Here is a 13100-nt window from a genome sequence, read left to right as displayed (position 1 = left end):
AGAGTTAGCCAATAAAAAGCTAGAGCTAATGGGCCAGGCAGTGATTTAATTAATACAGTTTCTATGTGGTTATTTCAGGGCTAAGCTAGCCAGGCGGCCAGGACAAACAAGCGGCCCCCTCCTTGCAACACATATTTACTCATACATGAACATCTACAGAGCTGTCTGTAAGTATTAACCGAAGACTGATATAAAGTCAGCACAGGAAGCTAGAACATTCTACCACATTTTCACATATTCATAGAATGGCTATAATAAGATCCTTCCAAACAAGTGTTTCTGGTATGAAATAATTACACTGCTTCTAATTTTTAAATTGAAACGATGAAATCTACCATTTGTTCTACCATTTCCTGGCCTATTCCAATTCCTCACATAAACTTAATTTGAATAGGTCGGTTACTTCAATTTCTCTGATAAACACATAAAAGCATCATTTACTTACGTTTTTTGTTTTTGTAATTGAGCTCTTTCCTCTTTGGTACTATCCCAAGGAAAATAACCCAGAAGAAATTTCCACGCTTGCTTTCTTAATGAATGACTAAGACCCTGAAGAAAGTATTTATATTAATTATATTAATTTAGAAAGAAAAAAAGAATACCCTAAGTTCATAAAACTTGAATATAAATAAATGGGAAACTTAATACTTAAATTTTATACCCCAAAATAATTCAATTCAATGAATACTATCTTGTTTCTAATGTCCAGATCCTAAAGATGAAAGCAGTTGCCAAACTGCCAAATACAAGTAGATAGCAGACTGGACAGTGGACAGCGGAGCTCAGGAGCAAGTTCAACCTTCCTGGGTAAGAAGAAGGCCAGCCACTGTTATAAGCCTCTTCATGTAACCCAGAGAACAAAGATAAAGTGTCTTCTAGACATATGGACATGCCAGTGTCAGCACACAGGCACTGTAAGCACCTCCACTCTTCCACTCGGTACAGAAACTCTAATATAGCTTTCATTAAAGAAATGAGTCAATTCTTCCTGCAAAAGAAATCAAAACCCAAACCAACAAAAGCTGATACAATCAGTATCAGAGCTGCAGTACCCCTCTGAATATCTTCTGCTTCATGCTCTCCACGTTTAAGAGTCTTCCCTCAGAGTCAACGCTCTTGGTCCACTCTTCCAGTGACACAGGCTCCCTTCTGTGCACGACAGGTCGCTCTCCCAAATCAATCTAAAACAGGAAAAAAACACAGCACTTCTCATACAGCTGTAACGTGAAATAAGGCACATACAAAAACTCCTAAGACACTGTTTCTCAGGCATGAGCTCTACTGCTCCTAGTATCCTTGTTTTTTTAGTGTTAAGTTAATGAGCTTTATTAGCCAGTATTACACACATTCCCCCTCCTAAGAAACATAAACAACTGGAATAGAAATTCAGAGATTTCATAGACTAAAAGCATTTGTTGTTAAAAAAGGTCCTGCCATTAGATTTTCAATTACATGAGTAAAAGCATTCAACATCAATTCTATGAAACCCTCAAATCAAACGGTATTATTAGGGAGAGATAGACTATATAATTATTCCACTAATCACACTCTAAAATAGCTTTTCTTCCAAACTGAAGTTTGCAATTCTCAAAATTGATTCATGATTCATTAGTTCCACTTCGCACTTTCTACCGTTTTTATTCAATTAATAGATACTGGTAATTTAAAAATACTATTTAAAGATAAAGCCTTTAATTAAGTTCCACAATTTAGAAATTTTACAATTTTATAATTATGAGCAAGCCTAGAACTGCAGCAAACTCAAAAGCTTTGTTGAACATTATATAAAGGTTTGCCTTAATGCAGGGCCCAAACCCATCAATGTCAGTAAAGACTTGTAAGGACAGCAAGTTCTGTGTCATTTCAAGATGCCTCTGGTACCTACACAGAAGTGGGCAAATTGCAAACAAAACTTAACAGGCAAATTCAGCACTCCTTTTACTTCTCTGCACTCCATAAAACAACTTCCTCATTATTACCAAAAACCAACCACAGCAACATTAATGGAGAGACAAGCTAGCACCATCAAATATACTTATTAGTCAGCAAAAAACTATTATGAATGGGTTACAGGGAAGTAGATATGAAGAATGAGTTCCTTTTCCTGCAGTATTCAGAATGCATTCTCCTATTACAATGTTAAGAGTTAGATTACTTCAAATCTCCACTTACTCTTGTGATGACTTCAAATCCCAGTTCTTCTTGCTGATTTATCTTTAAGCCTGGAATAGCATCACTAAGGAAGTCTGCCATTTCTGAAGGTGGTCGCTGATGTGTAGAGGGATCACTTCCTCTCAAACTATCAAAAATGTAGTTTGTAACTTTGGAAAATCCTACCATAGTTGCTGTATAAGGATCCTTTTTAATTTTCTATGTAGTAAAAAGAAAAATATTAGCATTATTAATTAAAATAATGACCAAATCTACTCCAAAAGTAGAAAAAAGGCAAAGCTTTAAAAGGAGGGAAATCAGAGCTAAAAAAGAGTATTCTATGATTATTTTAGTTTTTTTCTAGAAAGAAAAATTTAAACCTAATCCATTTGGTTAAAATTGCATAATAAATGGCAAATTAATGTGCTACTGATTGAATTGCAGAACAAATGCTTTGCAGGCTTCATTCAATCTGCATACGGAAATGTACACAGCGCTTACTTTCCACTGGTGAATGGCCCACAACAGCTTTCTTCTGTCTAGCAGGCCTGCCTTCACAAAAAAAATATACACATTGTTTTTCTTGAAGTGTGCACTACCACACTAACACAAAATAGATGACAAAACTTAAAAGTTCAATTTATTTGGATAAGAGCTGATACTTTAATCTAATTATATTAGCAGCAAAACTCTTGTCAAGAATTATTTCTTCAAGGGAGAGTTGTCTGGGAAATTGCAAAGTCTTTTCTGTGTCTAACCCTAGGATTATTTTCTAAAGCCAAAAGTGCCTGGTAATTTACATTTACTAAACAGTTACTTATTACTGATAACTCTCAGAAGAACTTCTTATTTTAAGGAACAAATCCTCTTGTCCTGCTCCTTTCTAAAATCTCCATTTTATGTTGTTCATCTCCACAGTCCCAAGGTCAAGAAAAAGTGCCAGCAACACAGCAAGCACTCAAGCACGTGTGCTAAGTGAATAAAGGATGAAAACAATCAAGAGTCTGCACACGCTCAGTGCACAGTTGTGGCCAAATGCAAGAGCATGCCTAACACATTTAGAGTAATAAGATACACGGTAGTACCCAAAACAATCTGCAGAGGTGGGAAATAAAAGTTAAGATTACTAAAAATTAATGTGAAATGGCTCACTCTGCGGTCCTTCAGATAAATGAAAAGCATGATTAAAATCTGCTGCCCTATTATGATAAACAAAAACCTGGTTTAAGAGTAAATAAGGATCAAGGGAGTATCTGGGGCTTCCAAGTTTTATATATATATATGTGTGTGTGTGTACTACTCTAAGATTACACAGTAGTGTCATAAAGATCACATACACACACACACACACACACACACACTCGCCTGCTCATTGTGAGCTCTGAGAATGCCAGGGGATGAGGAACACAAATGACAGAATCCAAATGATGATATATAAATAAAAGATATATTTAAGGACTAGAAAATCATACTTGTATTAAGCCATATGCTGGTTCATCAAGAAGATTTTCAAAAGACTGTGAAAGACTCTTATTTTGACAATTGACAAGAAGTATTCTATTATCTTGTGGTGACCTGTAATTAAAAAGGGGGATTTTTAGAAAATACTAGCACAATACTTCAAATATCTTCTGAATAATTACTACTGAATAATTAACCTACCCCCCCCAAAAAAAGTCTAGCTCTAAAAGTTCAATCCATTAGCAAATACAGAGTTATTATAACAAAGCTTGGAAACCTCATGAAACATGAGATGTTAAATTTTAAAATGCAATATAACAAATACATATTTTTCTATTTTTTACTAGGGAACGCCAAAAGGTGCTTATGTTTCAATGAAACTGAATTCTTGGATATAATTTACAATGGAGTAGTCTATAATATAAATGTCATTGTCATCAGAAAAACAGATGACACCAAACTGTAGGATTCAAGTATATATGTACAAAATAGGAAATTATTTGGAGTTTCCAAATTTGTTACACAGCTTATTAGCATTAAAATACAAAATGTTTAAAAATATGAGATATGAAGGTTCCTCGGTGATGATGCTAACCACAATAAAAGCATACATACAAAAGTATTTTAAATGATTATATATATATTCATTTTCAGGGACCATATGTTTTTAGTTTGCTTACTAAAGCTCTAGGGACAGGTATCTTTCCACACTTCTTAGTAACCACAGAATAAGCAGTGTGCTTTCCAAATACACATCTAATGCCACAGAATCAGACAAACTAACCATTCTTTTTTCTACTTTTGAAGACTTATAGATTACAACTGACTTACTAAATGTTCTATGGTTAAAATAAAAACTAAATGTGTTTTTCTACTACAATACACCTCTAGTTCATTATAAATGTTTTGAGATAAGATCTTTAATAACAGCTATCTTGTCTCGATTCTAACACAACAGAATAAAGCAGCAATGGTAGAGGGGATATGAAATCCAAAACAGGATCTTTTCCTTACATGGTCACAAACAACACTGGGTCTGTGAAGACAATAGAAGCTAAAAAACTTCTTGGCTTTTTTTTTAATCACTGTGGTCCAATCATTTGACATGGGACAATCAAACCCTTACATTTTCAATGTTTTTCTAAAATTAGGATGGATGTTTAAAATGCAGAGGTTTGTATTCTCTTCTCACAGGTCATGTTTACAGTAGACCAATTTTAAATGTGTACTGAAAAGCAGGTAAAGTAGGAATTGGGTTTTCTGGTGCTGGGGTGATTTTGTTTTTGGTTTTTTTTTTTTTTTTTTTTTTGGTTTTTCAAGGCAGGGTTTCTATGTGGTTTTGGAGCCTGTCCTGGAACTAGCTCTTGTAGACCAGGCTGGTCTCGAACTCACAGAGATCCGTCTGCCTCTGCCTCCCAAGTGCTGGGATTAAAGGCGTGCGCCACCACCGGCCAGCGTGATTTTGTTTCTAACTATAAATAACATCAAGCTACTTAAAATCTAAATTAATAACGAAAATAAAAGCACTGCCCGTTCTATAAAAAGGGAACAAAATGTACACAATACATACATGCAGGCAAAATATCTATACATGTTTTTAAATCAATGTTATAGAGTACTCACAACACCAAAACTTTATATACAGAAACTAACCCTGCAAAAGGTTAGTGTAATATGATGATACAACCAAGTTGGCTTTTTTAGAAAAATGTTTTACTGCTTGGATACTCATGTATTAATGGGGGAAACCCCACAGCCTGGAACAGAAAGTAACTCAGTCGCATAGAATGCTTCACTCACATGCTAGCATACACTTTAGTTTCTAGGGAAAGCTTTTGTGGTTACATGCTGCAATGTGGCGATTTCTTCTTAACTGCAGTTGAACTCCAATTCTTATCTCCAAATGAATATAGTGCATTAATTGATGATCATAAATTAAAAAAACTTATTACACCAATTAATGTTAACACTGGTTATCTAGAATAAGAAAACCATTTAAGAAATAATAAAGAAATAATAAGAAATAAGTACGAAGAAGCTGTTAATCAAAACTGAAATGGCAAATTATACACCACTGGCCTAGCATCCTTGGTTTTTATAAGGCTCACTGGCATTCTCTGCTCATCCATATGAAGACCAGCTCAGTGGGGAGAAAACAATACTGAAGGGGTTAATATTAATACTGTAGAAAGATGAGATAATAAATCTTGTTTGTATCTCAGAATCATCCAGTAGACAAGCCTCTAGGCATGGCAGAGGGAGGAGATAGGTTAGCTGAACTGAGGTGGGAAGAGCCATCTTACTGCGGGCGGAAGCACTGCACAGGCTGGGGTGCTGGACTCAATAAAAAGGACCCTCTCCCATCTTTCTGACTTCAGATGCAATGGTACCAGCGGCTCAAGCTTCAGCTTCCATGAATCCTCCAACATGACTGACTACACCCAACTACAAGCCACAGTGAACTCTTCCTTCTTCCTCAAGTTGCTTTTGTCTAGGATTCTGTCACAGCAATGAAGAAGTGAACAAGGCAGGAGCCATACTTCTGCACTGCTACCTTTCCTGCAAGCAGCAGTGCTGCATCTAGGACATCATCCCATGGCTTCCCGTTTTTAAACAGCAGTGAGTTCTAAAGAAACTCTCTTTCCTAGACCTGTGTGCTGAGATGAGGGAGTAGAGAGTGTGGTTGGTAGAGCCCTTTCCAGGCCTCTCCTTTTCATGGATCTTCTTACCACAGGAGAAGGCGGTTTTCAGTTACACGGCAAGTGATCCGGCCTTAAACAGGATGTAAAAAGTGAGCTCAAACTCTGCTGACACAACCATAAGGCCACGCTCTCACATCTCACTAACAATAGCATTTTAACATCACCTCTGCCCCTATGTCTACTTATTATATTTGTAAATTCAGAAAACAGATATTATATCCTGCCTACATATCACGGCCACCAATACACATTCAATTACCTAAGTTATTACTATTTTTAAACTCACCCAGTATTAAAATAAAAATGTTGGGTGGTGGAGGTGCATACCTTTCATCCCAGCACTCGAGATGAATGCTGAGTTTGAAACCAGCCTGGTCTACATTAGTGAATTCCAGGACAGTCAAGGTCTTGAGACAAAAACCCTGTCTCAGGAAAACCACAAAAATTTTAAAAAATTATATTTCCTGAGACTGTACCAGTCTTTCAGCTTCTTTGAAATCATATAAAACTAATTTAAAATTTACTTCTCATAGCTACTTTTTCAAAAGTATATATCAAACTGACAATCATCATATCATTTATTCATTCAACTTTAATTGAGTATCTATAATGTACTAGCCTTTGTGGGTAGGAACTAGGAAAAACAAAAACCAAATACTACCTCTATCCTTATGAAATTGAAATTAGAAGACAAGAACATGGAAGAAGTAAATAAATAGATGTCTTAGGGCTTCTCTTTTGTGTCATATAATACCATGGATACAAGCAACTTGGGGAGGAAAGAATAGGAGGCCATGGAGGGTGCTGCTTACTGGCCTGCTTCCCCTGGCATGCTCAGCCTGCTTTCTTGTAACACCCAAGATCACCAGCCCAGGGGTGACACTGCCCACACTGAGCTGGACCCTCTCACATCAATCATCAACCGAGAAAATGTACCACAGGCCAATCTGGTGGGGGTATTTCCTCAATTGAAGACTCCTATGCGAAAATGACCCTAGCTGTGTCAAGGTAACATAAAACTAGCCAGCACAATAGACAAAATTATATGATGTGGGATTCCCTGTGTCCTGTGAATGTTTTATTGTCATTGGTTAATAAAGAAGTTTTTTTTTTGTTGTTGTTGTTTTTTTTGGGTTTTTTTTTTTTTGCCAATGGTTTAACAGAGTAAAACCAGGCAGAAAATCTGAACAGAAAGTAGAGAGAGAGAGTAGGCAGAGCTAGGGAGACACCATGAAGCCATAGAAGGAGAAAGACACCCCGGAACCTTATAAAATAACAGAAATGAGTTTAATTTAAGATGTAAGAGTTAGTTAATAAGAAGCCTGAGCTAATAGGCCAAGCAGTGTTTTAATTAATAGAAGTTTCTGTGTGATTATTTGGGGCCTGGGCAGCTGGGAAATGAAGAAGCAGCCTCCGCCTATAATTATACTCTTAAGTGACATGAAAAAAAGCAATCAAGGAAATAAATAGGGAGGAGTAGAGACAGAAATAAACATTAGATGGAGAGGAGGTATCCAGGAAAATCCCTCTGGAGAAGTAAGTATCAAATTGAGACCTCAGAAACTCCAAAAAGAGACTGATCCAAATAGAAGCAATAGTATATATAAATGAGCTACAGACAAAGAGTTTAGTGGTTCCAGGAACACAAAAACCATGTGTCTCAAAGAAAGGTATGTCATGTGATGAAACTTAAGATAGAAGAAACACACATGTAATCCAAGCACTTAGGGGGTAAGGGCAGAAAGATTAGAAGGTTAAGACTAGCATCTGGTATATATCAAGTTCAAGATCAGCCTGGGTTACATTAAGACCCTAAAACAAAACAAAATACAACACACACACACACACGGCTATGACAAGGCCAAGTCTCACCCAGCACAGGAAGAAGTGTTGCACCAAGGATCCTTCTTCAAATTCCTACATCTTTCAACTACTTTTCCTAAGACCACTTTGACCCCTCTCTGCACACCTCTTTTCTGTTCAAGAGAGGCTAACACATCTAAAATAAAGTGCTTTAGACTAAGCCTACTACTTCTGAGCCAGAGAGTGGTGCATACCTGTAATCCCAGCATTCTAGAAGCTAAGGAAGAAGGATTCCAAGTTCAAGACCTACCCAGACTACAGAGCAAGAACCTGTCTCAAAATGCAAAAGTAAACTAAGCCTACATCTCCAAAGTATGCCGTGACCAGTACAGAAAGGGGATTACTACACTTCCCTCATATTAAATACAATGTTTTCATCAAAATCGTACACAGAACACCCTCTTCAGTGAATGATGTTGCAACACTGGCTAATACTCAACTAACTATGGTGCTAAAATGCCTGAATCTTAATGTCTGATATTCAACAGCCAGGAACTTTTTCTCTAATAATGCTATTATCTCTTCTGAAATCTAACTAGCGCTCCCCAGTCTATCCAGCCCACCAAACAGGCCTGCCTTTTTTTCTTCCTAACATAAAACAGTGTGCCTAGTGCCAGCCAGACAGCTGATCAATGAAGTACAGGTTCACCTTCATACCAAAAAGCACATGGGCAAAAAATCTTCCAATTCTATGGTTACTCTGGGCTTTTCATAGTATCTAAACTTGGAAAAGTACAAACTCTGCTACTAAGTGAGGAGTTGGTTAATGAAGGTAACAGCCATCTCCTGCAGTTCTCTTAACACCTCTCCCTTCTCACCTCCATACACCCAACCAATTACAACACCCAATAGCTCTAGCTTACCCACCACTCTCCTAGTGCAGGCCACCTTGACTCCTGTGGGTGACTGAGCAACTTGCTAACGTGGCTATAAGAGCCTTCACACTGAAGCATTCATTCTCTACGGCCATGGAATAACTAACTTTTGGTCCTCTCCCTGTTCCAAACATCACAGGCCTACAACAACGCTGAGACTGTAGCGCATTTCTGCTCTTCTCTCCAGCCAAAATATCCTCTCTTGCCAACTCTCTCCTTCCTTCCATGCTAATGGTTCAAGTCTCAACTTCAGAGCTGCTGTTTCTAAGAATCTTTCCTTGTTCACCTCAGTACACATTAGATGAAGCTCCCCCAGCTTCTGGGAGCTCCCACTGCATCTCAGCCTCAGGCGCCCCTCAGCTTAGTTTTGTCCTTTGTCACCATTCTCCATGACATCACACCTCAGAGGTCAGGAGCAAGCCTGTCTTATTCACAGCTGATTATCAAGTGATCAGTGTAGTCTTTTCTAAATGACATCTAAAGAGTATCTCTTGGAAATAAGAAGAAGAAAGGAACTGTGTGCCCAGAGGTGAATAAATGAGTCTGGACTTTTGCAAAGCAAAAGGTCCCTATTTTCCAACTTATATATTTAAATCCAGATACATAATAGGTAATTTAAGAAACTATATTTCACAATTACTGAGCCATCATCATTAAATCATAAGAATATTGGACTAATTTTCCCTTTAAAAAAAAAAACTAACACATTGGGATAGCAAGAATGGATCACTGTAAAGGTCCCTGCTGCCAACCCAGATGACCTGAGTCCAATCCCAGGGATGCACATGGTAGGAGAGAGCCAATAATATTCATATGTATGCCATGGCATGCATCCACACGTATGCACAACAATAAATAGATGTAACATATAAATGTAAAAAGCTAATAAGTTGATAGAAAGTTTAAGGTTTAAAATACTCAAACGTTATTCAATCACTAAGCCAAATAACCAGCAAAATGTTAAGATGCTGATGCCCTTGTACACACAAGTCGCCAATGCTCAGTGACAAGTACATATAGCTTGACCTGGATTAATACCATGATCCTGTTTCAGTAAGTAGAAAGTAATTTGATACTTACTCACACAATACCACATATTTTTCAAGAGACTCAATCAGTAGTTTGCTATCTCCTTGATGAAAGTGCAGAGCAGGGAGGACGACGTCATCCTTTAGACAGAATACCAAATACGACCAGCCCATACCCTCTTTGCTTTGCTTGATTGATTTCAGGTCTGTCAAACTGAACAGGAATGACCACTTGCTTTTCCCATTTCTATGGCTTGGAGCATCTTAAAAACAAGAAAGCGGGGCAAAATATTTTCGTTCATCTTTGTTTAAAGTATCAACAATGTTCTTCCCATTTACCTAACAGCTCTTTGTTTAGCCTGGGGATACACTACACCACTACAGTTTCCCCCTGTGTTTAATGAGGATACCTTCAATGTCTGATCCACCTGCCTCTATTTCTGGGAAACTAAAATTAGAAACATGTGCCACATGCCCAGCTGATTAGTGTTGAGGACTAAACTCAAGACACTGTGTGCTGTGCATGCTAGGTAAGCACTCTAAACCACATATGCAGCCCCACCGTTCTGGATGCGTGGAACATTTGCAGAAAATAAAACCATGAATATTATCACAACTGTTAACAAGCAACTTAAAGATTGCTTTTTAAAAAGTCATAAAACTATTTTAAAAATCATTTTCTTACAGGAAGTATTTCCTACTACTTATAATTTCCAATATAAAATATTACTTTGTTTTCATAATTGAACTCAGAAACATCTCTGAAATCTAAAAGAAAAACAGTATGCTTCTAAGAATGTTATTTCATAAGATAAATTTTACTCTTATTATTCAAGACTTTTATGAATTCCAGCTCACCATACACATAATTATGCTTACAAAACTTGTTCAAAAGAGATTAACTGGTGCTAACCGGCATATGTCACCTTCCTATGTAATTAGAGACATTCAATTCCATCGTCTCCTATATTTCCTAATAGGTGCCACTGTCATAAAAGGCTACGTAATGAAGGGTACGCACTGACCCACATGGGCTCCACACTGGTTTGAATGGTGAACTCCTGACTCAAGCTGATACTAGATTAAGTGCCACATCCATAGGCTGAACATTACAATAGCACAAGCTCCTAGAAGGGTGAGGACATTTCTAAACATTTCAACTTACCCCATCTATCATCTGTGTGTATACACCTGAACGGCCTAGAAAAAGTGCATGCTACTAGATTATTTGCAAAAACTAAAAATATTTTCATAGAAAACAGTAATAACAATTTAGAAACAAAAAAGTAAAATTATAATTGCATTCAATTGGACTGAACTGAAGCTGCAGCAAAACCTTATGAAGAATATTACATAATACATGCAATTTATGCATTTTAAAAGCAAACATTTTATACACATTTCCCTTAATGATATGACATGTTACATAAAAAGGAAATCACATCTCCCCATTTAAAGCTCTGACAAAAATGAGAACTATTACAATGTTCAATTCTACAAGTCTTTCCATTAAAATACAAGCTTAAAGAGAATATAAAGTTACATAAATATTAAAAATGTTACATAAAAATATGTAAGAAATTCAACTTTTAGAAATTATTTCCTTAGGCCAGACATGGTCTCTACAGCAAATTCCAGGAAAGCCAGTGTAAGGAGTAGAGGTTGGGAAGGGGGTGGGGAGAGGGAAAGAAAGGAGGAAGAGAGAGAGAAATCCTGTCTCAAAAAAATAAAAATAAAGGGAGGGGGGCAGGAACTGTTTTGTTTCCAGGTACATCTCCAGCACTAGAGAAGTGGCTAGAATGTAATCAACAGCATGCTCAGTAAAGGCAAGAAAAGCTAGAGAGCACATCAGCTAGAGTAGTCGGCAAGATGTGCAATCAGCAGCCAAGTGGATAGCAATGACAGCAAAATAAAACCTAAGAGTAGACAAGACTTCATTTGGAATGTCCTTTCTCTTTAAAGCAACAACAAACAGCAACCAAACATTAGTTCTAATGAACATGCAAAGTACCTCCAACACACTGAGATGGGGAAAGTGAACAGCCAAAAAGTACAATGCACAATAAAACGGTCCACTAACTCTGTACACCTTGAATAGAATCAACAGCAAGAGCATGACATTGCTGGGGTGGAATGCTAGCCAGAACTGTTTCTGGAAGTAAACAGTTTCAAAACACTAATTTGCTATAAAAGCAAAGTATTTGAATTATAACGTTACATGTTCCTAAGAAATACCAAGTTAAATGAGCTTGATAACCCACTTTTAAAGGTGATTCCTAATTTCCCTTTATAAGTCATGGGAAGGGGGATACAAAGTAAAAAATATAAAAGCTAAGTTTGAAACAAGTAAAATAAAATTTTCAAAAACACAAAATATTAAAATGTTTCAAGAAATTCAATTTCTTAGAAATTATTTCCCCAGACAGGCATGGTAGCACAGACTTTAATCTCAGCACTGGAGAGGCAGAGGCAGGCAGATCTCCTCAGAGAGTGTCAGGCCAGCCAGGGACACATGAGCCCTAGATCAAGCTGAGAAAAAAAAAGAAAGGGGGGGGGGAGGCATTTCCTTAGGACTATTAGAAAAAAGGAAAAAGATCAGGAGGTAAAAACACATAATAGATGAAAGTGTCACAAGAAAACTTGGTTTGCGTAATTAAATGCATTGATACAAGTTATTTCCCTAACATTTCACAATTGGAAAACAAAGCTGCCTCACCTGCTAAGCTCTGTGAACAAATCAGAAGAACTAATCCTCAACTCAGATCACACATCAAACCCTCCTGAAGCTTTTCTGGGCAATACTGATGCCCAAGCTCCAGCTGCCCCAGAGTCTGGCTCTCTGTTTCGTTTCATATCTAATCTTCCCAGGCGATATCAACAGTTACAACTGAGGTTTATAAATCTTAAAGAGATCTTTTGTTTGGTGTTTTAGCCGGTTGGTGGTGGCGCACACCTTTAATCCCAGCACTCGGGAGGCAGAGGCAGGCGGATCTCTGTGAGTTCGAGACCAGCCTGGTCTA

The 13100-nt window shown here is 37.4% G+C and overlaps 1 protein-coding gene across 1 annotated transcript in view; it reads right to left on the bottom strand.

Moving 5' to 3' along the window:
- Tbc1d15 (TBC1 domain family member 15) overlaps positions 1-13100 on the bottom strand; it is a 58114-nt gene that overhangs the window by 22367 nt on the left and 22647 nt on the right. The window contains exons 5-9 of the mRNA XM_005358055.2: positions 10133-10343; positions 3624-3726; positions 2173-2370; positions 1053-1181; positions 446-549 (exon numbers count right to left, since the gene is read on the bottom strand). Coding sequence (XP_005358112.1) covers positions 446-549; positions 1053-1181; positions 2173-2370; positions 3624-3726; positions 10133-10343 — 745 coding nt within the window. The remainder of the gene's footprint in view (positions 1-445; positions 550-1052; positions 1182-2172; positions 2371-3623; positions 3727-10132; positions 10344-13100) is intronic.

This window comes from Microtus ochrogaster, chromosome 24, assembly GCF_000317375.1.
Source record: "Microtus ochrogaster isolate Prairie Vole_2 chromosome 24, MicOch1.0, whole genome shotgun sequence".
NCBI classification, from domain to species: domain Eukaryota; kingdom Metazoa; phylum Chordata; class Mammalia; order Rodentia; family Cricetidae; genus Microtus; species Microtus ochrogaster.
The sequence above is the reverse complement of the archived record's forward strand: the minus strand, read 5'-3'. Positions and strand labels throughout refer to the sequence as shown.